Source organism: Bos taurus, chromosome 11 (genome assembly GCF_002263795.3).
Source record: "Bos taurus isolate L1 Dominette 01449 registration number 42190680 breed Hereford chromosome 11, ARS-UCD2.0, whole genome shotgun sequence".
Taxonomy (NCBI): Eukaryota; Metazoa; Chordata; class Mammalia; order Artiodactyla; family Bovidae; genus Bos; species Bos taurus.
In genome coordinates this window covers 100,769,321-100,793,320 of record NC_037338.1, presented here as the reverse complement: position 1 = coordinate 100,793,320, position 24,000 = coordinate 100,769,321, and the positions used below count along the sequence as shown (strand labels likewise).

The 24,000-nt window shown below is 56.7% G+C and overlaps 1 protein-coding gene across 1 annotated transcript in view; it reads right to left on the bottom strand.

The window, feature by feature from the left end:
- ASS1 (argininosuccinate synthase 1) overlaps positions 1-23,094 on the bottom strand; it is a 51,997-nt gene extending 28,903 nt beyond the window's left edge. Inside the window, 7 exon segments of the mRNA NM_173892.4 lie at positions 34-104; positions 3,285-3,359; positions 5,311-5,367; positions 11,546-11,734; positions 13,044-13,112; positions 15,270-15,379; positions 23,057-23,094. Of these exon segments, the coding sequence (NP_776317.1) occupies positions 34-104; positions 3,285-3,359; positions 5,311-5,367; positions 11,546-11,734; positions 13,044-13,112; positions 15,270-15,374 (566 nt within the window). The 5' untranslated portion in view covers positions 15,375-15,379; positions 23,057-23,094.
- Positions 23,095-24,000: the final 906 nt, after the last annotated feature.

The window sequence follows — 24,000 nt, the reverse complement described above, 5'->3', positions numbered from 1 at the left end:
TGGCAGAGCGGTGGACAGGCAGGTCCGTCTTACCTGATATGCATCAGGTTCTCGTCCATGCTCCACGGGTTCTTGGGGGTGACTGGGACGGGGATTCCATGTTGCTGCAGGTAAGAGGTTAAGACAACACCGGTAAGACAGTGTTGGCACGAGGCAGCTTGAGGGACACGAGGGTCAGGCCTGCTTGCCTCAGTTTCCTTTCAAAGTCAAGGCACCCCCAAACTCTGGCTCCCAGGCCAACAAGACCCTGGACCGCCCCCTGCCCCCACGTCTCCTTCTCCCCACCCCAGGCTGGCCTGGGGAGTCATGGCCCCATTTCTGAACACGCCCAGGCAGAGACTCTAAGACCTAGTGTCTGAGACGCTGTGGAGTGCATGCTGACCTTGGAGGTTTCTTCCAGAAGATTCTGAGTCCACACTTCAGGTGCTGAGGGTCTCCCAGCACCGTCCGTGGACTGCCACCCTATGAGCTGGGCGGTGGAATGGACCCAGCTTTCATTGTGGATTTCAACCAAGGCACGTGCACCCACGGGGGTGCTTAATGCTCACCCAAGGAAGCAAGAGGTGCCCACGAGAGCCTCTGGTTCAGGACACTTGTTCCCAGGGTGTGGCTGGGCACTTCCTGGGCCCACGTCTCCCCTGCTGCCTGTGGTTACCACGTACACCACCCTGCAGCCCTGCAGAGGAGTAACCCTCCGTCTGATGACGCTTTGCTTCCCAAATGATCCAATTCTTTGTTTAGGGGGAGACCCCCTGGAGACCCTGGGCCTGAAAGGCTGTGGGTGACACGTTGAAGGTCTTTTGTATTAAAGACATATTTGCTCCCTGAGCTGTCCCTTGCCACCCAGGCTGACACCTGGTTGGATCCAACACAGTATACCATCCTGCTCGCTTCTCCCGGGTTTACCGAGTACAGAAGACAGCTAAGCCAGCCTAGCCCAGCCCCTCTAAACCAGCAAGACTTCCGCTCTGCCTCCTAGGCCCCCCTTTTCAGCACCTCGCCCAGGTGGGTCCCACCTGTCTCCACTAGCAGTACCCCGTCTTTCCGGACAGCTCTCTGCCCTGGCTCAGCTCATACCCACAACTAAGATTCTAGAGGCTTCCTCCAGGGACCTGCTGTTTCCTTCATCACCACCTTAAAATTTCAAAATAAATTAGGTTAAACCTTCTGGATATTTTTCCAGCTTTACCATGACACTTTGTTTTTAAAGCAACAGCCCACATCCACTCTAAAACCTGCACCCTCTTCAGTGGAGACCACACGGGCGAGTGGAGCACTTCACTTCGAGGCTGATCAATGTCAGGGGCTGCTTGCCGCCCACAGAGGTGCCCAGAGTCAAATCCACGTGATCGCCCTGTGCTGTCTCCAGGCAGAGAAGGCCCGGTGTGGGGACCATGATCCTGTCTGTGCCAACTGGGCTGAAATCCCTGCAGAGGAGACTCCCCGGGCAGGGGGCTGAGAAAGCCAGTGGGCAGGTTCCTTGGAGGCTTTCTTCTGCGGGGGTGGTTTGGAAACACCCTTGCCTTTTCTCTCTCCCACTGGGGCTCTGCTGGAGCAAGGAGAGAAGAACAGGACGGGCAGCCCTTCCTCGGCAGGGAGATACACACGAATGCCAAACACAGGCCCTCAACCAAAGAGGCTTGTTTCCCCTCCCTTCTCTGTCCGGAGCTCCCCGCCAACACACACACCCACGCCCCGGAAACTCTGGACGCAACTGACAACAGAAAACAAAACCACCTTTCGCGTGTACACAGACGATGCCCCGCTTTCCGGACCCGACCTTGCGTGTTGGCTTTAAAAGAATTACGGTGACAGTGATAAGGATGGGGTGATTCTGAGCGGTCTTCGCGTTGGATGATGGATTTGGGTGGGGGAGATGGAAAGTGATACAAATGCATGTTTGCCACGAGTCTCCCTATAACACCTTGCGGCCTGGGCGACTTAACGGATCTCGAAAGCGGGGGTTTTTCAAAGCCCCATTGATTTTTGTCTCAGCTGAAGCAGCTGCGTGCCTCTGAGTTTTGGACAGTCTGGCTGCTGCTCAATTATTCCGGTCACTCCCGGGTGCAGAGACACTGCCATCATTCTAGAACGTGGTCAGATTTTTCAGAGCTCAATTCTGATACCAGCCTCTGAGGGAGGCTCAGTGGTGGCGACCCAGACTCTCTCGCCAGGGCAAACTTTCCTGTTTAAAAGGTTATTTGAGACAGAAGCTGAGCCAAGAGCCTTGGGACAAACAATGACTTCAGAAATTCTGGCAAAACCCAGGAGCTGCTTCTGCTCGGGAGCTTCTCAGAAACGAAGAACAGTGTTACGGGTCAGCCCTGTCTCCAACCACGACTGCTGGCGTGAGAACGGGGATGGGCCGGGGCTCCAGATTCATTATTCTTCAAGATAAAACGTGCTTCAGATTCTGTATATCCTCAAGGAGACCAAGGAGAGGAAGAAAGCCTCTAACCCCGTTCCCTTAATAGCTCTGCTATTTGAAAATTTGTTTGGCAACATATGGGCTTGCTCTTGTAAACTCCCCTTTTAATAATAAAACAACAGATGGTCGAGGAGATCTTTCCTCCAAGCTCTCCAGGTCTTAATGGGATGCTGGCAGTAGGGGCAGGGCTGGGTCCCCGCCGCGTCCCCTGCCACGCGGCACCTTGGCTGCAGCAAGAGCTCACAGCCAGCCCCAGCGACTGCTATTTAAAAACCCGAGCAATTTTCTGGTGCGTGCACCAGGTTGCTTTCCCCTGTCTGATTGATTGAGGCTGTTTGTCAAGCGCTGCCATCGAGTCGCTAAAAAGAAAGGTACCCTGGGGAGTGGCTAAGGATCTTGATGCAAAACTTCTAATCTGTTTTATTGCAACTTGTACTTCAAAAAGGGCTGGTGCTGCAGAAGTCTTTGTCTGCTTCTGGCCCTCGGAGCACTTACCTGCTTCTGCGAAAGCACCGGGGACAATTAGTCAGGTAATTAGGGGCAGAGAACAGCCTCGCTCACAGGCCCCGTCTGAGTGACACACACTGCAGAGGTGGCAATCTGAATGGGAAGTGGAGGGGCACCGGTGCCCTCCCGCTGGGTGGACTGGGGCGGGGTGACCTGAGAGATGCTCAGTCCTGGCGAGGACCACAGTTAGTTCTGTGGGGCCGGCCCAGGGAATAGGTGCTGGGGGAGGGCACCAGGGCTGAGGTTTGGTCCCCAGGCGTGGGTACCAGCCCCATCCTTGAGCCTTTGGAGGGACGTGCCTGGGGGGGCAGTTGACGAGGGCCGGGGTGATGGTGGAGTCCGGCCTTACCTTCGCATACTCCATCAGATCGTTGCGGCCCTGGAAGCGGTTATAGAACTCGGGCATCCTCCAGGGAGCGATGACCTGGACACGAGACAAGGAGTCAGGCCTGCTGATTCCTCCAGGTGCTGAAGCTGCAGAGCCCACCTCTCTGATAAGGGGCCTGAGGGTCCACCGGTGACCTGGGTGGGGGGTCTGTGTAGCCCACGGGAAGGGCTTTGGGCAGGGGACCCCATTGGGCAGGGGAAGGACGTGGCCTGCTACCCCAGAAGGTGGCTTGGGAGAAAGCTTGAGTTCCACGGCAGAATGGCTGGGTGTCCCCAGGCAGGTCCCTATCCTTCTGGATCTCGGTCTCCCCAACTGAGACACGAGGGTTTGAACCAGACAAGCCTCAGGTTTCCTGATGCACCCCTGTCCAGAGGTCCAGAACCCCCCCACTCCTGGTGACTAAAGCCACCCAGCCTGGCCCTCCAGGGGCTCAAGCACATCCTCCGACCCACCCCTCCTGCCACCCTCCCACCCCTAGGGCTGTTCTGGGTGGGGGAAAGGAGGGGAATTGGAGCCTGATTGGAGGCACAGAACTCATCCTACCAGCCTGGGGGTGGGGGGGTGGTCAGGGACAGGTCCCCCAAGAAGAGCCCCCACTCAGCCTTGGACTCAGCCAGGCCTCTGCTCAACTGGGGGTGGGGAGGTGTCATCTAGATGGAGAAGCTGGTTTGATTTCTAGGCTGGGGGTGCCGGTGGGGCTGGGGTGACTGCGCCCCCCCACCCCAAGTCCTGGAATGAGCAGAGCCTGGGCGGACTACCCTCTGGCCTCATCCTGGTTCCCAGAGACCTGGCGCCCCATCACCAAGCCCCATTCCACCCCTGGGCTTAGCTTCTGCAGACAAAGACCCAGAAACCAGACACCCTGGCCCCCCAAGTTGCTGTGGGAACAGAGAGTGGGGGTCAGGCCAGAGCCCAGGCCCACACGCCTGCAGCATCAACAGGCAGCTACTGTCTGGGGGGCTTCTCTGCCTCCTGGTGTTTGGGGTCAAAGCAGATCACTAGAGCTTATTACTGCTCACCTCCGGGCCACTCTCACCCCCTAAGCAGCTGCTGGCTGGTCGGTTAAAGGGGCAGAGAAAGAGGTTCCACTTAAAAGAAAAAAAAATGAAAGCCCTGAGGGCCCCTGCAGACTTGGGAAGGGCACGTCTTTTGTAGCTTTAGCCAGAAGTGGCCGCAAAGAAGCTTGGAGCCACGCCCACCCACATTGTCCAAAATGGGAGCCAGGGGCCACACGTGGCCACGGAGGCCCGAACTGTGACTGGTCCCGGTTGTAAGTGGAGAGCACACAGCGGGTCTTAAAGACTTCGTACCGAAAGAATGTAAAATATTTCAACATCGATAACATGTTGAATGATACCATTTTGGATATATAGGGTTCAATAAACATGTCATTAAAATGACGTCACCTGTCGTTTTTCATCTTGGTTTTTTGACGGGGCCACTAGAAAAATTGAAATAATCACCCTGAGACTTGTGTCTGCAGCGCGCAGTGTAGTTCTGTTGTGGGCTTTGTTCACTAGACGCCCAGAGGCCTGGGCCTGGTTTTCCCCATCCCAGGAAGGAATCCAAGAACCCGGGGTCAGGGTTCAGGCAGCCGGGGAGGAGGGGGCCTGAGCTGGTGGCCCCCCGCAGGGGTGGAGGGTTGTGAGCAGCCCTGAAATCAGCCCAGAACGGTCCTAGTCCACACATGGGAAGGCAGGGCTGGACCCACAAGGATGCTGCTGGAAGGGCAGCCTTGTCTTTCTGTCCGGTGCCTGACCTACCCAGGCGCCGGGGGCAGCCTCTCCGGGAAGGATGAACGGTCAGGGACAGAGTGCTGTCCCCTGCGGCTGGAGTAAGTGAAGGGAGTGTCCCATGGAAGAAGGGCACCACCCGCCACAAGGCCCCTGTCTGGGGAACCTCCCAGGGAGCCCCGCTCCCTGCTCTCCCCACCCTGGGCCTCAGCCACCAGCACCCACCCTTTCAGGGGAGAGAAGCAACATCCTACCTTGATCTGTGGGGCCAGCGAGTAGCAGGTGAGCTCAAACCGGATCTGGTCGTTCCCCTGAAACATACAACGGGGATTTCAGGAGCCACAGAATGGGGACTGGTTGGGAGGGTTCAGGGGAGAGGCAGTGCTGGGCGACCTTCGACGGTGCCCCCTGGGTGCTCCTGTCTCCGCACAGGCTCTCCCCTCCTGAACTGGGTGCTACAAACCCGTCTAAAAGATGAACACTGGGCTTTCTTGGAGCGGGCTTTCTGCCCTGGACTCGAACCCGGGTCTCCCTGAGTGCAGAGCCGAGCTGTGCGGGCACACGAGTGTGCAGGATGTGTATGCACAAGATGCCCATGTGACAGTGAGTACTGAGTTGCGACGATCAGGACCTCTGTGTGCGCTGGTGTGAGGGTGCGTCCGTGGCATGTAGGGGATGTAGGCAGGGGCTGAAGGCCACAGCGTGCATAGGCATGGGTGGGTGTGTGCCTGGGACGCGACAGGGCACGCACATGGGTCATCATGTATGCCCGCTCTTTGGCAGGGTGGGGGGGCGCATACACCTGCTGGGCTGGAGGCCTGGCTCCGATGATACCTCAGGCAGCCTCCTCGAGGTTGCCACGCCTCAGCCTCTTCCTGCCTGGCCTCACCAGCCCTGAGATCAAGCTCATTTCCGGGGGTTTCATGGCGTTGTGTCCACTGAACTGGGAGCCCCCTCTCCTCTGTGAGCCTTGGGTATCTCGTCTATGCAGTGACTGTTTGGTAGAGGGGTTGGATGCGGATGACCACCGAGGCCCTTTGCTTCTCTGCACAAACGGGTCCGGAGGTAGGAGGGGCTTGTCCAAGGGCACAGAGCCCAGCCCAAGTCGGGGCACGGGGCCCCACTGCCCCATCCCCCTCGGGTGAGTGGTCCACGCCCTCTCAGGCAGGAGGAGAGGGCCCAGCCCGCCAGCCCTGGAGACAATGGCTTCCAGCCACCCGCCTGCCCCCCATCAACTCGGCGGCCTGGAGGGAGGCTTAAGCGCTGTGGAAATAACAGAGGGACCTCTCGCCTACTGTGAAAACTGCACGGGCGCAGCCAGGCAGCGGCAGGAATAACATGTTATTTTCCAGAGTCTTGTCAGGCGACGCGGAAATACTGGTTTCAGCCCCTCTCCTCGGAGCCAGGAGCCGAGGCTGCTCCTCTCTGATCGCTCCCCAGGCCCATGGGCCGCGCCAGACCAGCCGTCCCCATTGGCCTCCGTCCGGTCCCTCCAGTGAGGGCCTACTATGTGCTGGCTTTCCCACGGGAGAGCCACCTGGCACCAGCGGGGGGTTTCTAACCCTGTTTTGCAGATGAGGCGATTCAGGCTCAGAGAGATGGAGCCGCTTGTCCAGGGACACACAGCCAGAAGGCACCAATCCCACCCTGACAGCTCACTGTCAGGTCATGGGGCTGAGCTCCATACACAACTCCACAAATCCTTACACAGCAGCGCCCCATTATTATCCCCATCTCAGAGGATGGCGTTACCGACTCAATGGATGTGAATTTGAGCAAACTCGGGGAGAGAGTGAAGGACAGGGAAGCCTGGCGTGCTGCGGTCCACGGGGTTGCAAACAGACACAATTGAGCGACCGAACATCGAATAACAACATGGATGGGAAACTGAGGCACAGGTGGTAATGCCCGCCCAAGGCCCAGTGGGCTGCACAGTTCCTGGAGCAGCGGCGGTGGTACTTGATTAGAGGCAGGCTTACTTTAGACTCGTAAAGCATATGGTCTAGTGTTGCATATCATGGTGATTATTCCTCCAGGGCTTCAGGTTTCCCCAGCACAATGGTGGCTTGTGCTTCCCTGGACCGGCATGTCGGGCTGGGGTCTGCCTAACAGGATCGCCATGGGGACACCCATCTGTTCCTGAGCCAGATGCCCTCGCAGGAGCCAGAGTTGAAAACTCTGTCCCAGACAGGCTCCGAGACCTGTCCGGTCCTTCCCCTCCCTGACTCCAGGACCCCCAGCCCCAGGGAGGCCCTGGCAGGTTCCAGGGGGCCAAGGGGGGATGTGTATCACGTCCTGCACACCCGCCATGTGTCCACGTGCACACACACGTGTACAATGCAGGTGCTGTGCCCTCGGGGACCGCACGGGGCCCTCCCATCTGCTCCCGAACGAGCCACACAGATGGCGCTGTCTACACAACTGCTGCCCACGGCCCTCCGGCTCCTATTCCCAGGCCCCTCTTCCAAAACCAGGGGAGGGAGGGAGGAGGCTCGGGAAGGGCCACCCCAGCTCCCGTGCAGTCCCCGAAGGGCTGTGAAGGGGCGGGCCCCAGCCCTCTCTGCACCAGGTGCCACCTCGGGCCTCTGGGTCTTTGCACAAGCTCTTCCTGCAGCCTGGGGTGCCCCTCCTGCTTGACATCACTGCTGACTCCTGTTCCCTCTGACGCCTCAGGGCCACCATTACCCTTTGCTGGATTAGTCCCCGATACGAGCTTCTGAGGTGGCACTGGTGATAAAGAACCCGCCCGCCAATACAAGAGATGCAGGTTCGATCCCCGGGTTGGGAAGATCCCCTGGACGTGAGCATGGCAACCCACTCCAGTATTCCTGCCTGGAGAATTCCACAGACAGAGGAGCCTGGCGGGCTGCGGTCCATGGGGTCACAGAGTTGGACACGACTGAACTGGCTTTGTCCATATGGACATCCCAGGGCATGGAGGAAAGCCCGTGCTGGGTAAGGGTTCAGTGGGTGGAGTCAGTGAGCCAGTGCAAGAGACAGGCTGGAATGAGGGCCCGAGGCCCTGGGTCTCTCCACTGCCCAACTTGCAGAAAGTTCGGCTCAAGTGTCCCATGTGGATCTGACTCTGGGTTGCCAGCCTTCCGCAGGCTGCCTCGCTCACTCTGGATGCTCATCTCATGTGTTCAAGTCACTGATGCCCCCGTCCCGGGGGGTGGCAAACAGACCACCAGCCCCTGCAGGTGGGTGGCCCCTCTCTCCCCAGCAACCCCATCTCGCGCCTGGCATCCTCTGGAACCCTCCAGGCCTCCCTGCTCCTCCCCAGTCGCTTCCCTCTTGTAGGCAGCTATCTTCAGAGGCTGCTGGGGGCTTTCCCAGGTCATGTAAACAAGGGGAAGCCAAGGCATGGGAGTAAGTCATGCCCATCAACCCCCAGAAGAGATGGGAGTTGTTGGGGTGGAGGGCAGACAGGGACCCCCCGTCCCCTGTGGCCTTCCTGCTGCTGCTCTTGGAGCCCCCCAGTGATGTTTAAAATCTGTCTCTCTAATGGACACTGAACTGCAGGACTGTCTCCAGATCTCCAGAGACCACAAAACTACTGCAGACAGTATTCTTCTCAGAACCCAAGCCCTGCAGGACCAGAGAGGGAAACAGAGGTTCCCTGCAGGGTCAGCCCAGGAAGGCCTGAAACATGAGCCTCTGGTGCCCTCTTGTGTCCAAATGGAGCAAAGCACACAAGTGCTGGCAGCTGTTTCCACCTGTGGGCTTACGTGCTCAATTATGTCTGGCTCTTTGCAACCCCACCCACTGTAGCCCACCAGGCTCCTCTGTCCATGTGATTTCCCAGGCAATACTGGAGTGGGTTGCCATGTCCCCCTTCAGTAGCGTCTGACTCTTTGTGACCCTATGGACTGTACCCCGCCAGACTAGCTCACAGGTAGCTGGGAATGGCTTCCCAGGTGGCATAGTGGTAAAGAGTTCATCTGCCAACCTCGTCCCCAACACGTAACACTTCCAGACCCTGCCACCATGGCACCATTGAACTTAGGAAAGTTGGAAATGCCACAGACTCTCTTAAAATGAAATTGGCCTTATTTTAAAAATAATGAACCTAAGCTGCTTTGATGGGCTTCCCTGGTGTCTCAGTGGTAAAGAATCCATCTGCAGTGCAGGAGCCCTGGGTTGTTTGATCCCTGGGTCAGGAAGATCCCCTGGAGGAGGAAATGGCAATCCACTGCAGTATTTCTTGCCTGGAGAATCTCCGTGGACAGAGGAGCCTGGCGCGCACCCCACCCTTCACAGATACGCACACAAGCTTGCTGACTGAACGCCAGGTGAATGAGTGAGCTTCCAGACACACGAGCCGGTGCCGCCTGGTGGAGTGGCTGTTCGGCAAGACCACCCCCAAACGGCGCCTCGTCCATCATAATCTGAGTGTGACTCATTGTCACACTGAGCCAGGGGCTGCCCCCTCCACCCCGCACTGCCTCAGGTGGGGGGCTGCGTCCAGTCGGGACGTGTGTGCTGGAGCACCCCATCCCTGTTGGCGGGGTGTCCGCTGAGAGCTCAAGAGTCTCCAGTGTGTGCGTGTGTTGGTCGCTCAGTCATGTCGCTCAGTCGACCCCATGGACTGTAGCCTGCCAGGTTCCTCTGTCCATAGGATTCTCCAGGCAAGAATACTGGAGTGGGTTGCCATTTCCTTCTCCAGGAGATCTTCCTGAAACCTGGATCTCCTGCATTGCAGGCGGATGCTTTACCACCTGAGCTACTAGGGAAGCCCCAGAGTCTCCAGAAACACCGACCAAAGGCCGCTGGCATGGTTAGGAATTTTGTTTCTTGAGTCTGCCACCTGCGGGATGGAGTGCTGAGGGCTTTTCCTGTTTTATACCCCCAGGGTCCCCCTTCTGTCTGCCCTCCTGCACACAAGGGCTGGAAGGAGAAGGTGTATCTCAGATTGAACTATGTCCCCACAAAAGGTAGAAAAAAGAAAGGAAAAAATATGGTGAAGCCCTAACCGCCCCCCACCCCCACCCTCAGCCCTTCAGAACGGGACCTTATTTGGAAATAGAGTCTTACGAACATCATCCAGTTAAGATGAGGTCATTAGGGTGGGTATGACTGGTGTCCTGGGATAAAGGAGAAATTTGGACACAGAACCAGACATGCAAGGGGAAGACAAATGTGAAGATGCCCAAGGAGATGGCGCGTGGAGATGGAGGCCTGGGGTGGTGCACCCACAAGCCAAGGACGCCAGGGGAGAGCCTGGAACCCTTTCCTAGCACCTTCAGGGCGCCAACACCTTGGTTTTGGACTTCTGGCCTCCAGAGAGGCTCCATTCCTGGTGTTTACACCTCACAGTCTATAATGCAGTCACCCTGGAAACGAAGACAGGGCCTCCTCTCCACTTTGCAAGTGAAGAAACTGAGGCTCAGCAAAGGCAGGGGCCTTACTCAAGGTCACACAGCTGGGACTCAAGCCCTCTGGGAACGGGTGGCCTCTTGTCCACCGCGTTGCACAGCGACTCCCGCTGTGACCTTGGCCAGATGTCCACCTCAAAACATATCCTGCTGTTCAGTGGGATATTATGTGCTGAGCTCACACTGGAATACTTCTGTCTTCTGTGTGATGACGTCACAGACTGGACACACAGTAGGTTCGTTTCTTTCCATCTGCTTTCAGTTTCTAGAGATAGATGGCTTAGTGAATTTTATCTTTTAAATTCAACCTTGAAGTTTTCAAAATCAGATCTATGCAACACGTTATTAAGAGGGATTTCCCTGGTGGTTAAGAATCCACCTGGCAATGCAGGGGACTCGGGTTCCATCCCTGGTTGGGGAATTAAGATCCCACATGCCACAGCCAACTAAGCCCTTGCTCTGCAATGAAGACCCAGCGCAGCCAAAAAAACCAAACACAACAGAGACATCTATTCCATTCCTGCCCCTTCCACTCACTGTGGAGAGTTTTCACTGAACTTTCCAGTATTTCTTTCTTATGCAAAATGTAGTGTATGGCATCATGCAGTTGTAAACCTTGCCCCTTTTCACTTACTATATGCATTCTGGGTGATCACGCTCGTTCCTTTTCATGACTACATTGCATAGCATTGTGTTATTTATGCAGCCAATCCCCTATGTATGGATATTTGATGGTTTTTCATCTTTTAAAATAGTTTTGAAATACATAATACTGGGCGTGAAAAAAGAAAAAGATGAGCCTGAGCCTCAGAGGCAGATTTGCAAAAATGGGGTGACACGGCTTCCACCACAGCGGGAACATGGGAGACACACTTGGGTTGCAGAGTGGAGCTGTCCCTGACTCGCTGCTGGAAATATTCCTCTTAGAGTGGACGGGCCGGTGTGTGCACATAGTCCCCTTAGTCGTGCTGGGCGGGCCAGTCTGTCCACGGCACAGCAGACTGTTCTGGGCGGGAACCAACGATTGTCCGAGGACCGCCCATCAGGCCCCGCTGCCCACTTCCCCCTGGCAGCCCCCCTCCTCACCCTCTCCAGCCACACATGCTGGCCTCACCTTTCCTGTGGCGCCGTGAGACACATACTTGGCTCCTTCTCGCTGGGCGATCTCCACCTGCTTGCGGGCGATGCAGGGCCTGGCGAGAGAGGTGCCCAGGAGGTATCGGTCCTCGTACAGTGCGCTGGACTGGATGGCCGGCCAGATGAACTCCTCCACAAACTCCTTGCTGATGTCCTCAATGAACACCTGTGGGAGAGCAGCCCATGGGAGGGAGCCTTGGCAAGGACAGGGCACCGTCAGAAGACAGAGTCTCCGATGGCCTGTGTCTAAGGCAGACGCAGCTAACAGGGTGGTCTTGAAAATGCAGTAGAAAACGATTCACTTTTGTTAAATCTCGATTCTTGAGTGCATGCTATGTCACTTCGGCTGTGTCCGACTCTGTGACCCTATAGACTATAGCCCACCAGGCTCCGCTGTCCATGGGATTTTGCAGGCAAGAATCCTAAAGTGGGTTGCCATGCCCTCCTCCAGAGTCTTCCTGACCCAGGGATTGAACCTGTGTCTCCTGTGTCTCCTGCATCGCTGGTGGATTCTTTACCACTGAGCCACTGATGAAGCCCCAACTCTTGAATACAAAATATGATAAACACACACAAAGCATTTCTGCTGCATGCCCAAGTGAGTTACTAGCTAAATTAGCCACTCTTCTCATAAACCATCATTCATACTTGACTGAAGGACTGACAGGCAAAACAAGATCAATCAGACTTGGGTTTTTGGCCACGATTTGCATAAAAATGAAGTGACCCTGTCACTTCAAGGAAAACTGAGTATTTGTTGCCAGTGATAAAACTCAAGCTTTCCAGCAAAAAAACTAGAATTATGGAAAACTTGTATCTGACACTGTGAACTTGACAGCTTCCTAATACTTCTGATGTGAGTTTTATTGCACTTCACAGATACTGTGTTTCCTTCGTACTGTGAGCTTACGTGAGCAGGGACCATGACGGCCATGTTCATCTGATGGCCTGCTCACTGATACTGTTGAGTGGATGGAAGGATGGGAGGGTGGACAGGTAGATGGATGAGGGGTGCACAGGTGAATGGATGGATGAGGAAGAGGTAGACAGATGGGGAGGTGGGATGGGGAGGTGATTGGGTGCAAGAGAGGCTAGGAGAAACTAGAAGATGGTTCACACAGCAAAGTGAAAGTCACTCAGTCGTGTCCAACTCTTTGTGACCCCAGGGACTATACAGTCCATGGAATTCTCCAGGCCAGAACACTGGAGTGGGTAGCCTTTCCCTTCTCCAGGGGATCTTTCCAACCCAGGAATTGAACCCAGGTCTCCTGCATTGCAGGCAGATTCTTTACCAGCTGAGCTATAAGAGAAGTTCTCACACCAACAGCGGAAGGAATTGACCTCACACTCTTGGAAGCAAGAGGACCAACTGGAAGGGGCGTAGGAGGCAAGGAGCTCTGGGACAGGGACCCCCACAGCTGACCCCAACGTGTCAGATCCCATTTCCAGCCCCAAACCCTGCCCACACTTGGTACCTTTTTGGCCCCAAGCTTCAGCGCCTTCTTCCTGGCTTCCTCAAAGTCTTCTTTCTGGCCGATGTTGGCCTGACGAGCAGAAGCAGAGAGGACCCATCAGCCCAGGGGCAGAAAGAAGAGCTGAGAAGAATGTCACCGCCACCTCGCCCCACCACCCGAGGGTGAGTCCTGGGCAGGTGTCTTTCACACACAACCGTCTTCAGATGATTTCTTTGGATGGCTGAGGTCATGTAGGAAGGAGAAAGGACAAGAACCAGGGTCTGGGGATGCTGTACTCCTTGGAGCTGCCTGAGGCTCTGGAAAGCAGTTTCAAGGAGCTGGACAGGCTGAATCTGGGCCTGTGCACCTGGGCTGTGGGGTTGCAACATTCGCTGTCACTGCACTGAAGGTCTAAAGCTGCCTTTGAACCCATCAATCTTTTCCCGAAATTCCCCCAAAGCCAGTACAAAGGTTGGCTTGTCAGCAGCTGCCCGATTCCCTGCTTACTGCCCCAGCCAAGTGCAGCAACTTGATTGCCCCGGGCACCAGAGCTGGCGGGAAGCAGAGGCCCAGGCTAGGAGCGCCCAGCTGTCCGCCTGCTGGAGCCCGACCTCTGGTTCCGACAGCCCCGTCTAGACACAGTCATGTTTTCTGCTGGCTACACTGTGGCCTCCTGCCCAGACCTTGACCCTGGATTCTGCTCAGCAGATTCCAGAGTGTTCCCAGAGTCCAGCTGCAGGTGCTTTTTCTGAGGCCACTCAGCTTTTAAATCTGCCTGGTGATAGTCTGGGATCCGGACCACCCATTGGTGCTGCCATGGCTCAAAGCACACACTCCAGGCTCTTTGCATTCACTCAAAGTCACCACTTGCTCTCAGCAGGGGGCTGTGGGCCAGACACTTCCCCTCCCTGGGCCTCACCCTCACCCTCCACTTGAGTGGCGTGGGGTCGGCACTGTTACCAGTGGTAGACTGACTTTAACTGCAAACCATTCTTGACAAGAATAAACTTCTCCTGTCCAGTGCCCCCTCCTCATTTCCTCTGGGAACAGAACCTTCTCTCCTGGGACCTCTTTCTACAGGGATGCTTATGAGTGCTAAGTCACTTCAGAGACCACGTGGACTGTAGCCCGCCAGGCTCCTCTGTCCGTGGCGTTCTCCAGGCAAGAACACTGGAGTGGGTTGCCATTTCCTTCTCCAGGGGATCTTCCCAACCCAGGGATCGAACCTTCATCTCTTACATCTCCTGCACTGGCAGGCAAGTTCTTTACCACTGTGCCACCTGGGAAGCCCACACACAAGGATGGACGAGAGCAGGTGCTTCCTGCTCACTATAGGGACAAGCCTCCAAGGGAGCACCATACTGACAAATGAGTGGTGAGCAGGCACTCAGGCCAGTGAATGAGTGTTCCCTTGGCCTTTCCATCAGAGCCTCTGGGGAAAGCTTTCCTTTCTCTCAGAAGACTAGGGGATGATGAGAGCCTTGCCTGCCCTGTGGAGAGGCCAAGAATGACACCAAGCCGAGATGGAGGCAAATCTGGATAAGCACCTGGATTCAGCCTTGCCTGAAGCCATCTTACCCTGGCCTTCTTGGTTATATGAAAAACTGATTTATGTTGGTTTTCTTTTTTTTTTTGGTTTTGTTTGGCTTAAGCTGGATTTCTAGAATTTGCCAGTCTTATGGAGAAAGACTCAGAGGTTATGTCCAGGTTTATCAGAAGTGAAGCTGGTTTGATTGGGCATATCTGCTGTGGACCCTGGATGGGGGAGTGGCATCTTAGTTAATCTATTACCTGTGGCCTGTGGCCTATTTGCTGTTCCAGAATTAGGTGATCTCCAATCATCTACCTTAGCCCATGTAGGAGCCTAGATCTTTGCTGAATTACTGAGGGCTGCAGGAAAGGGGAAGTTTATGTGACTTTCCATGGTCTTCAGCAGACCCAAGCCAAGGCCTTGGTCCCTCCCTGGACAGGCTGGCTTAGCAGCTCCACCACACTCACTCCTGGTGCCCCCACTCCCGCTTCAGCGAGTGCACGGAAAGCCAGCCTCCTTTATGCTCTGGGGGGCACATCTCAGACCTGGGGGACATCAAAGGAGCTCACTTAACAGATAGAAAGAGACAGTAAACAAGAATTTATCTACAGATTAAGACAGGCTTGGGTGAGGGGGCAGGCTTGGATTAGTAACAGCGGGCAGGTAGGCAGCAGGGCCAACAGGTAGAAAGACAGACACGCCGGGCTCCCCCTCACCAGGTAGGCAATGACGTCATAGCCTTGCTCCTTCAGCCACACGAGGATGCAGGAGGTGTCCAGGCCCCCACTGTAGGCCAGAACCACGGAGCCTTTGCCGGACATCGTGACTGGAGGGAGACGAGAAGGAATGTGAGTGACCCAGAGCCAGCCCCCCACACCCCGCCTGCCAGCCCCTCTCAGCAGCTCCCTCCTGGCCTCGGGCACCCTTATCCCCCAGACAAGCCACCATGGGGTTCAGAACAGGATGTTCAGCTGTCATCAGGTCATCAGCATGAGGAGCTGACCCTTCATGCAGCCACACCTCTTTCACCCCCCTGCCCATCCCCACAGACCATGCTGGGGCTTGGCAGGGGGAGGCATGTAGCCAATCTCCCACCAGCCGGAGAAGAAGACAAAAGACTGAGCTGCTGGGACCGAGGTCAGGATGCCAAGGTCGCAGTGTCAGGAGACGGGAGGGGCCGTCTCCTGAGTCTCAGGCAGCCCACACATCTCCTTGCTAAGCTGGGCCAGGGCAGGGCATGGCCCTGGGATCCTCATACAGATCACCCAGCACCCCTACTCTGACCCCAGGAAGTGGGAGTCATGCCTGCCGCTGGGGAGGCAGAACTGAAGCTCGGAGAGGTAAATGGCTAGCTCAAGGTTGCAGAGCACACGTCTGTGTCTGGCTCCAGAACCTCAGCTCTTCCCAGGAGGCAGGGCGCCCTCTCGGCTCTATGGGGGACAGGATGCTGGGGGCAGAGCCCTGCCCCCACCAGACCTCTTCCACCTGGGCCCAGTGAACGTTCACACAAAGGGGTTTTTGGCTCTTTTCAAATGCAATTTCCTCTGAGAGGGGAAACACAAGCCCTGCACCCCCAACACCTCAGAGAACTCAACTCCAGAAAGATTAGTTGGGAGGAGCTTGGAGACCTTCCTCTCCCTGTGCAGAGGGGGATCCAAGGCCCAGAAACTGTCTGTCCCTGTGTGCTCAGTTGCGTCTGACTCTTTGCGACCCCGTGGCCTGTTGTCTGCCAGGCTTCTCTGTCCATGAGATTCTCCAGGCAAGATTACTAGAGTGGGTTGCCATTTCCTATTCCAGGGTATCTTCCCTACCCAGGGATCGAACCCACGTCTATTGCGTCTCCTGGGATGGCAGGTGGGTTCTTTACCACTAGAGCCACCTGGGAAGCCCATAACTCATAACTCCGAGGCCCAGAGGGAGAAAGTAACTGGGTGTACAGATGACAGATCTGTCCTTCCCAGCAGGACGGTGTGTCCTCCCACCAATCTCTCCCTCTCCTCAGCTAAACCGAAGTTTCCAGAAGGTACCAAGGCCTCCTCACTCCTTGCCTTTGCAGCCTCTGTTCCTTCAGTCCAGAAGCCCCTCCCAGAAGCCTCAGGCTACATTCGGGCTTGCCCTGCTTCCCTTGCACTCTCCATGTGGCCCTGAGCATAGATGCTGTTATGTGCCCACTTTGCTGAAGAGGAGATTGAGGGTCAGAGAGGCAGGGTCACTTGCTTGAGGTCCTACGGTCAGCAGATGGCAGGGCTAGATTTGGATCCAGGCCATCTGGTTCTAGCCTCTGTGGACACGGTCCCAGCTTCCTGCACTTACAGGGAGCGTGCTTGTTTCTGGTGGGAGTATTTACACTAGAGACTGACCAAGGTCAGGGTCCTTAATAGATGCTATTGGGAAAAACTGTGGCTACCTCTGCTTTGATCCACGTAAGCCCAGAAGGGGTGTCACCTTGCTTCCAAGGATGCAGGCTCCTGCATCCTGAAGGGGCCTGGAGGTTTGGCAGCAAAGCGGTCACCCAGCCCTCTGCGGCAGAACACAGCCCAACTGAGGGGCAAGAGCATTCATCCTATGAACTGCAGCAGCTGCTGCTTAGTTACAAAGTCTTTGCAACCCCACAGACTGTAGCTCACCAGGCTCCTCTGTCCATTGGATTTCCCAGGCAAGAATACTGGAGAGGGCTGCTATTTCCTGCTCCAGGGGATCTTCCTGACCCAGGGATCGAACTTGCGTCTCATGCATTGGTAGGCGGATTCTTTACCGTCTGAACCACGGGAAGCCCTATGCCATATGCAGTCCTGGCATCTCACCAGACCGCCCACCAGCCAGTCCCAGGGCTCACATGTCCTTCCTGCCCCTAGGACTAGGAAGGGGAAATATCTCACAAACAGTGAGGTTGGAGGCAGTTCTGATGGATAAATATCCAAGACTCCCCCTTCAGTGGGCATTCATTCAACCACCTGCCAGGCAGTCCCAGGCAGGGTAGGGCCAGCAGATGTGCCCATGGCAACCGTAGCCAGGCAACAGGCCATCTGGGAGGGAGGGAGGCAGGAAGGACTCAAGGTAGGAAATGCCTGAGGTTGAAAGAGTAGATTGCGGCTTCCAGACACCTTTCTTGGCCCAGTGGCTGGGTGACAGCAGAGGCCATGAACCCAGCGTACCCAGCCCCTGGACGCCCCTTTGGGCAGCCTCGCTGAGCAGGGAGACTCAGGACCCCCAGAGCCACCTAGCTCCTAGTTGTGTGCCTGTGTGTGCTGGGGCTGCTTGGGGTGAGGAGAGTAATGTTGCATTATTTGTACAGCTCTATTGAGATATAACTAACCATAAACTGCATATAGCTAAAAGTGCGCAATTTAGTAAGTTTTGGTGTGTCTACACCCATGAAATCACCACCACAATCAAGATAATGGACGTATTTGTTATAAGTGACAGCCTGCATTTGTTTCATCCCCATTTTAGAGATAGGGAAACTGAGGCTTGGGTTAAAGAACTTGCTCAAGACCTCATTTGACTGCTAAGTGGCAGAGCCCAGATTCAAACTCAAGTCAGCTAGACTCAAAAGTACAAGGCTACCCTCTCTGGGGTGGGGTGGGGGAGGGCATGGATCCCTGGGACAAGGTGTGGGGTCTGGGAAGCTGCTGGTGGCCCAGACAACCCAGAGTGACAGGGAGAGCTGATGTGAGCCCAAAACTCACCCAGCTTCTAGGGGTCACCCCCACTTTGCCAACCCCCAAAGGCCCTGGAGCCAGAGGATGGGCCCTGGAGTAGGGGAGGGGCGGCTCCATGGAGGCAGACCACCTGTGCCTGCCTGGTTCTGCCTCAGTGACTGCCCCCCTGCACCGTGCCCTGCGAGTGTGGCCCATCACAGCACAGTCACGATGCACTCTGCCCCCGCCACCCACTGTGAGCTCTGTGGAGACAAGGACCATCTCTCAGTGGCTGGCAGGTGGCAAGCACTCAGAACAAGGCTGCTGATTTTGCTATCTGGAGGCCTGCTCCTCACCTATAAAAATAGAGGGTTAAAATCCCCTCCACGTCTGGAATTCCGTGCACGCTGTCATCTGGAAACTCTCATCCGGAAACTCGTGAACCTCTTCTGCCGGCCAGGCCACAGGCGGAGGGCCTCAGCCTCCGGGTCTGAACCTCGTGATGGAATGTGTGCACCCTGGAGCGTGTGCCTGCAGGCAGGGATGTGTGTGTATGTGTGCACAAGTGTGCCTGCATTTCCCCAGGAGCATGTACCTGAGACTGCATGCGTGTACCTCTGTCTACACACACACACACACACACACACACACACACACACACACACGTGTGTGGCATGTTTGGGCCTGCATGTGTACAAGATTAGCAGGGCAGGTGGGCTGAGAACATGATGCAATCTGACACTGGCTTTGCTCTTGCCTTCCTGCTGAAGCTCTCCCCTTCCCCCACCAGCAAGGTCCCGGCAGCCTGCTTGCTGCAGAAACTAAAGGAAGCCAAGCAAGCAAGGAGGCCTTGGTTTAGGGGAGGAGGAGTGGAAGAGACTAGGGCAGAGAGCAATGGCGGGTTCTCCAGACCTGGAGTCCAGGAGCTGAGAGCAAGAACAGCCCATCCCCCCACGGAGCAACTGTGAATTTGATAAGATTCAGAGAGGAGCCCAGAGCCCAGAGCTGGGCACCACGCCTCTGCCCACTGAACTCTCCTACCACTGACGGGCAAGCCCCTCACTCTCCAAGCCTCAGTATCACCATCAGCACAACCACCTGAAAGTCCTTCTGGTTCTGACACCCCAGGACACAGGGCTTCCTGCCTGAGGACTCAGCCATCCTCCCAGCTCCGGCCTCACAGTTGCCCCAACCTCCAGGGAGGGCACAGGGTAGGTGCCCCAGCTCCCAGGCACACGACCTCTGCTGAGAACACTCATGCCCCTGGTTTTCGGGGCCAGTCTGGCCAATCGGCTGCCAAAGAGGGACACCTGGGAAGGGAAGAAGGGGGTCTCGTTCCAAGATGCCTGCCAGCCTGACCTCAGTTGGCAAGGCAGTGGACATTCTCCAGGGCTCCGGCCAGAACCATCCTGCCAGCTCCCAGTGAACGAGCCTGGCCAGCCAGGGCAGCTGCTCAGAGCTAGGAACATTCATGTGGCTCTGCAGCATCAGAGCTAGGATGACAAGAGCAGTTACTATGTTTAGTGCCACACGGGATCATTTCAAGGTGGGGCTATTATTACCACCTGTTTACAGATGATGAGCTGGGGCTCAGAAAAATTATAAGACTTGCCCAGGTCTCAAGCTAGCAGATGGCAGTGCTGGGGGATGGAAACCTACGCCGTCTGCAGACCACCTGCTCTTTGCTGCTCTCTGTCCTATACGCTCTGGCCTCAAGGGGACCACAGACTGTCTTCTCTTCACTTTACTTGTCTGTTGTTTAGACACTCAGTTCCTTCTCCAGGGGATCTTCCCGACCCAGGGATCAAACCCATGTATCCTGCCTTGAGCCACCTGGGAAGCCCATGAATCACCACCAATCACCAATTTTCTTTCTCTGTATGTTGTGGCTACAGCCACCTGACTCTTCCTCAGGAACCCCTCCCTCACATTCTAACTCAGTTGAGCTGGGTTCTCTAGTTTTTAAAAACGTTTAAAAAATATTTTTGGTTCTACCTAAGCCATAGAATTCTCTCTGACTTAGGGGTTTGCTCATTTCAGGATTGCAACTTGAACCCTTTGGCTGGCTGCTGTCATTCATGTCTGATAGAGCCAGGCTGCAATTCCACACTTTGACCAGGAGGTGCCGCTATCAGGATTCAGCCTGAATGTTCGGTTGATAAATTCAGCTCATTTCATCTACAGACTTGGTGAGGCACAGAGAACTATTTCTGTATCTGATGGATGAGTTGAGAGCATTGAGGGTGCTCTAGGCTACATACGGAGCTGGCTGTCAGCTGCAAATTCCTGGGGCCTGAGGATCGATTCAGGAATGCTGGGCTTTCTTGGGAAGACCACCAGCGCTCCAGCAAACTTCTTCCACCAGGGAAGAGGGGTCACCGGGGAATGCCTTGACTTAGCAAGATTGAAACTCCAGTTTTGATAAGAATGTCTGGAGGCGGGAGGTAGGAAGATTAAGGAGACCTCACCAGGCCCTGGTGACAGGCACTCACTCAAACCCTCTCCGAACAGCATTTGGTTATGGAGCAAAGGTGAGTTCATTCATTTGTTTATTCTGCTCTGTCAAAATGCCTTTGGGTACCTGGCCTATCTCAAGTCAGGCTCCTGCCACACAAGGAGCCAAAGTCTGGAAGATCAACTTTGCCCAAAGTGTTTCAGCAGAAAATCAGGGCCTTAGACCCTGAATCCCAGAGAGGTTATCTCCCTCCACGTGGATGCCCACAGGCAAGGCTCTCACTTCAGAGGCTGTGTGTTCAGCGTTCCTTCAGATGAAGGCATCTGGCAGTCCTGGCTTGCCTCCCAGGACTCACAGGACCAAGATGAGATGGGGTGCTAGGAAAGCCCTTGCATAGCAGGTGAGTCTGGGATCGCGCCCCACCCCCAGGTCAGGTTCCTGGGGCCCTGGGCCCAAGTTACCATCCCAGCCAAGGGACCACACAAGCCCAGGGGAAGCAGGCAGCTGATGGGAGCACAGGTGGGTACTCAGGGGAGCTCAAGAGTGTGCTAAATGGGGGTCTCTCTCCTTTACCCACCCCAGGCCTGGCCTGGGATCTAGGTGCTCAGTGGGCAGGATTCACCAACTCACTCTCGAGCACTCAACAGAGCTGGTATTACTTGGCATAACCGAGCAGGACTCAACAGAGCTGGTATTACTTGGCATAACCGAGCAGCTGGCTCCACCTGGGGCAGCCCCCACCGCTACAGTCTCCCTCCCCCACCAGAACCTAAGATAGGAGGGCAGGGACCCCCACTCCTGAGCCCCTAGCATGGGAGCACCAAGTGGGTCACTCCCCAGACAGTGAGCAAATGGACCCAGGACCTGCTCTCAACAGTATGCACCCTCCTAATTTTGGGGGGCTACCCCGGGACATGTGGGCGGACTTCCCAGGTGTCGCTAGTGGTAAAGAACCTGCCTGTCAATGCTGGAGACCTAAGAGGGTCAGGAAGATCCCTTGACGGAGGGCATAGCCACACACCTCAGTATTCTTGCCTGGAGAATCCTGTGGACAGAGGAGCCTGGCAGACTGTGAGTCCACAGTGTCCCAAAGAGTTGGACACAACTGAATCTACTTAGCAGGCACGCAGTGGAAGCAGGGAGTCTCAGGCACTGGACTTCCAGGGATGTCCCCTAACAGTACACATCCTGTTACTGTTCCCTGAGCCCTAAACCCGTGTCAGCTGAGACGAACGGAGAAACTGAAGCTTGGGAAGCTGCGAGGCTGACCCAAAGCCTCACCCAGTCGTGGGGTTGTGCCTGCCTTCAGGGCTGGGTCTGCAGGGGCCCAGAAACCGGCCCTCTCCTGTCCCTCGTCTGGGCGTGGAGGGGAGGGATCGAAGCCCAGGACCTATTTGATCCATCCCCGGGGAAAGGATAGGTTTGTTCCTGCCCGGGAGGAGCAGCCAGACGGCGCTGTCGGGAGCAGACGCCCCCACTTCGCAGAGAGGAACACTGAGGTGGTGGTCGGGTGGGGGGGGGGCACTGAGGTCACGGGACCTCCTCAGGAAGAGCTCTGGCGGGCTGGGAGAGGAGTTTCCTCCATTTCAGACTTTCCTTCCCTGGAGGGCGCAGCCGCCCAAGGGGCCAAAGGCAACAGCCACCAGGACGGCTGACATTTCCTGCCGAGCGGCCCCTCCCACAGTCCGGTGCCAGCCGGAAACCGGGCACCGCGGCCGGCGAGGCGGCCGACCCCACCGGCCGGAGAATGCAAAGCCCTTTCAGAAGGCAGAGGCGGGCGACCGACCGCCCCCAACCCCGCACCTGCGGAAGAAGGAGCCCAGCCACACCCGAGGCCCCCCGGGGCGGGCTGCCTGGAGCCCCCGAGCCCACCCGCTCGGGGAAACTGAGGCGGGGCTGTGGGAGGGGCCAAGATGCCCAAGCCCCCGGGGCGCGCGCGAGGGGCCCGAGGTGAGGCTGGCACTCTGGTTCTAATGGAGACAGAGACGGCGGTCAGAGCGGGGGCAAACAAGATCGGAAACCGCACCCCCCCAACACCCTCCGGGTTCCCGAGGTTCTCCATTTGTGGGGTTCGCGGCATAAAGGAAATTGGATCAGAGAAGGAAGAAGATCCAGAAAGGACCTCGGCCCGCAAAGGCGACAAGTAACCCGACCTGCTCCCCAGCACCCCCCCGCCCCGGACTCACGCCCTGGTCCCATCCCCGCGGCCCCAGGGAGCCAGGAATCCTGTCGTCCGGCGTTTAAGCAACGGGAGTCGGGGCGTCCGCCCCCTTCCCTCCGGTCCGGGTCCGAACCGGGGTCGGGGCGGGGGGCGCGCGGTCCGCTCCGCCTCCTCCGCTGGTCCTCGGAGGGATCCGGGCAGAGGGCGACCTAGGCTGGGGAGTGGGAAGGCGGGGGGCCTCCTTACCGGGTGACCAGCGGCGGCAGCAGTCGGCGGAGCAGGGCGGGTTTCGGCGCGCATCCCGGGTTATAAGCTCGGGGCCGGGGGGCAGGGCCCGGGGGGTGGTGGCCGGGGGACAAGGCGGGGGACCGTGCGCGCAGGCCCCGCCCCTGGGCCCGGCCCCCTCGAGAAGCCGCTCAGCGTTCGCGGCCACCTGCGGCCGGGGCGGGGCCAGGCGCTTCCTTCCCTCCTCGCTCCTCCCCCCTTCCCTCCTCCCCCCATTCCCACCTCCCAGCCCACTCCTCCTCCCGACAGGTCCCCCGTCCTAGCCGGAGGCTCTGACCGTTCCCGGCCCGCGGGCTCGCGGCTCCCCTGGGTGCGGCAGTGGCTGGAACCCGCGCAATGGACAGGGTGACAACCCCTCCTGCCAGACTTGCCGCCTGGTCAGTGGGGAACGCAAAGAGCTTCGTCGTGGTTGTGGAATTAAAAAAAAAAAAAAAAATCCCTTAGGCTCATGAGTTTCAGGCCCATTTTTGCCCAGTGGAGGCCTTGCTGCTAAGTCGCTTCAGTCGTGTCCGACTCTGTGCAACCCCATACATGGCAGCCCACCAGGCTCCCGCATCCGTGGGATTCTCCAGGCAAGAACACTGGAGTGGGTTGCCATTTCCTTTTCCAGTGCGTGAAAGTGAAAAGTGAAAGTGAAGTCGCTTAGTGGTGACCGACTCTTAGCGACCCCATGGTCTGCAGCCTACCAGGCTTCTCTGTCCATGAGATTTTCCAGACAAGATTACTGGAGTGGGGTGCCATTGCCTTCTCCCCGCGGCCTTGCTACAGACCCACAATTCCCTCCCTTCCCTCCACTCCAGCCCCCAGCGAGCCCACTGTATTGGTGAGAAAACAGGCGGAGGGATGATCCTAGAAGGTCCTAGCTTCATCCTTCAGTCCAGGGTGGGTCCCTGGCTGTCTCCCCA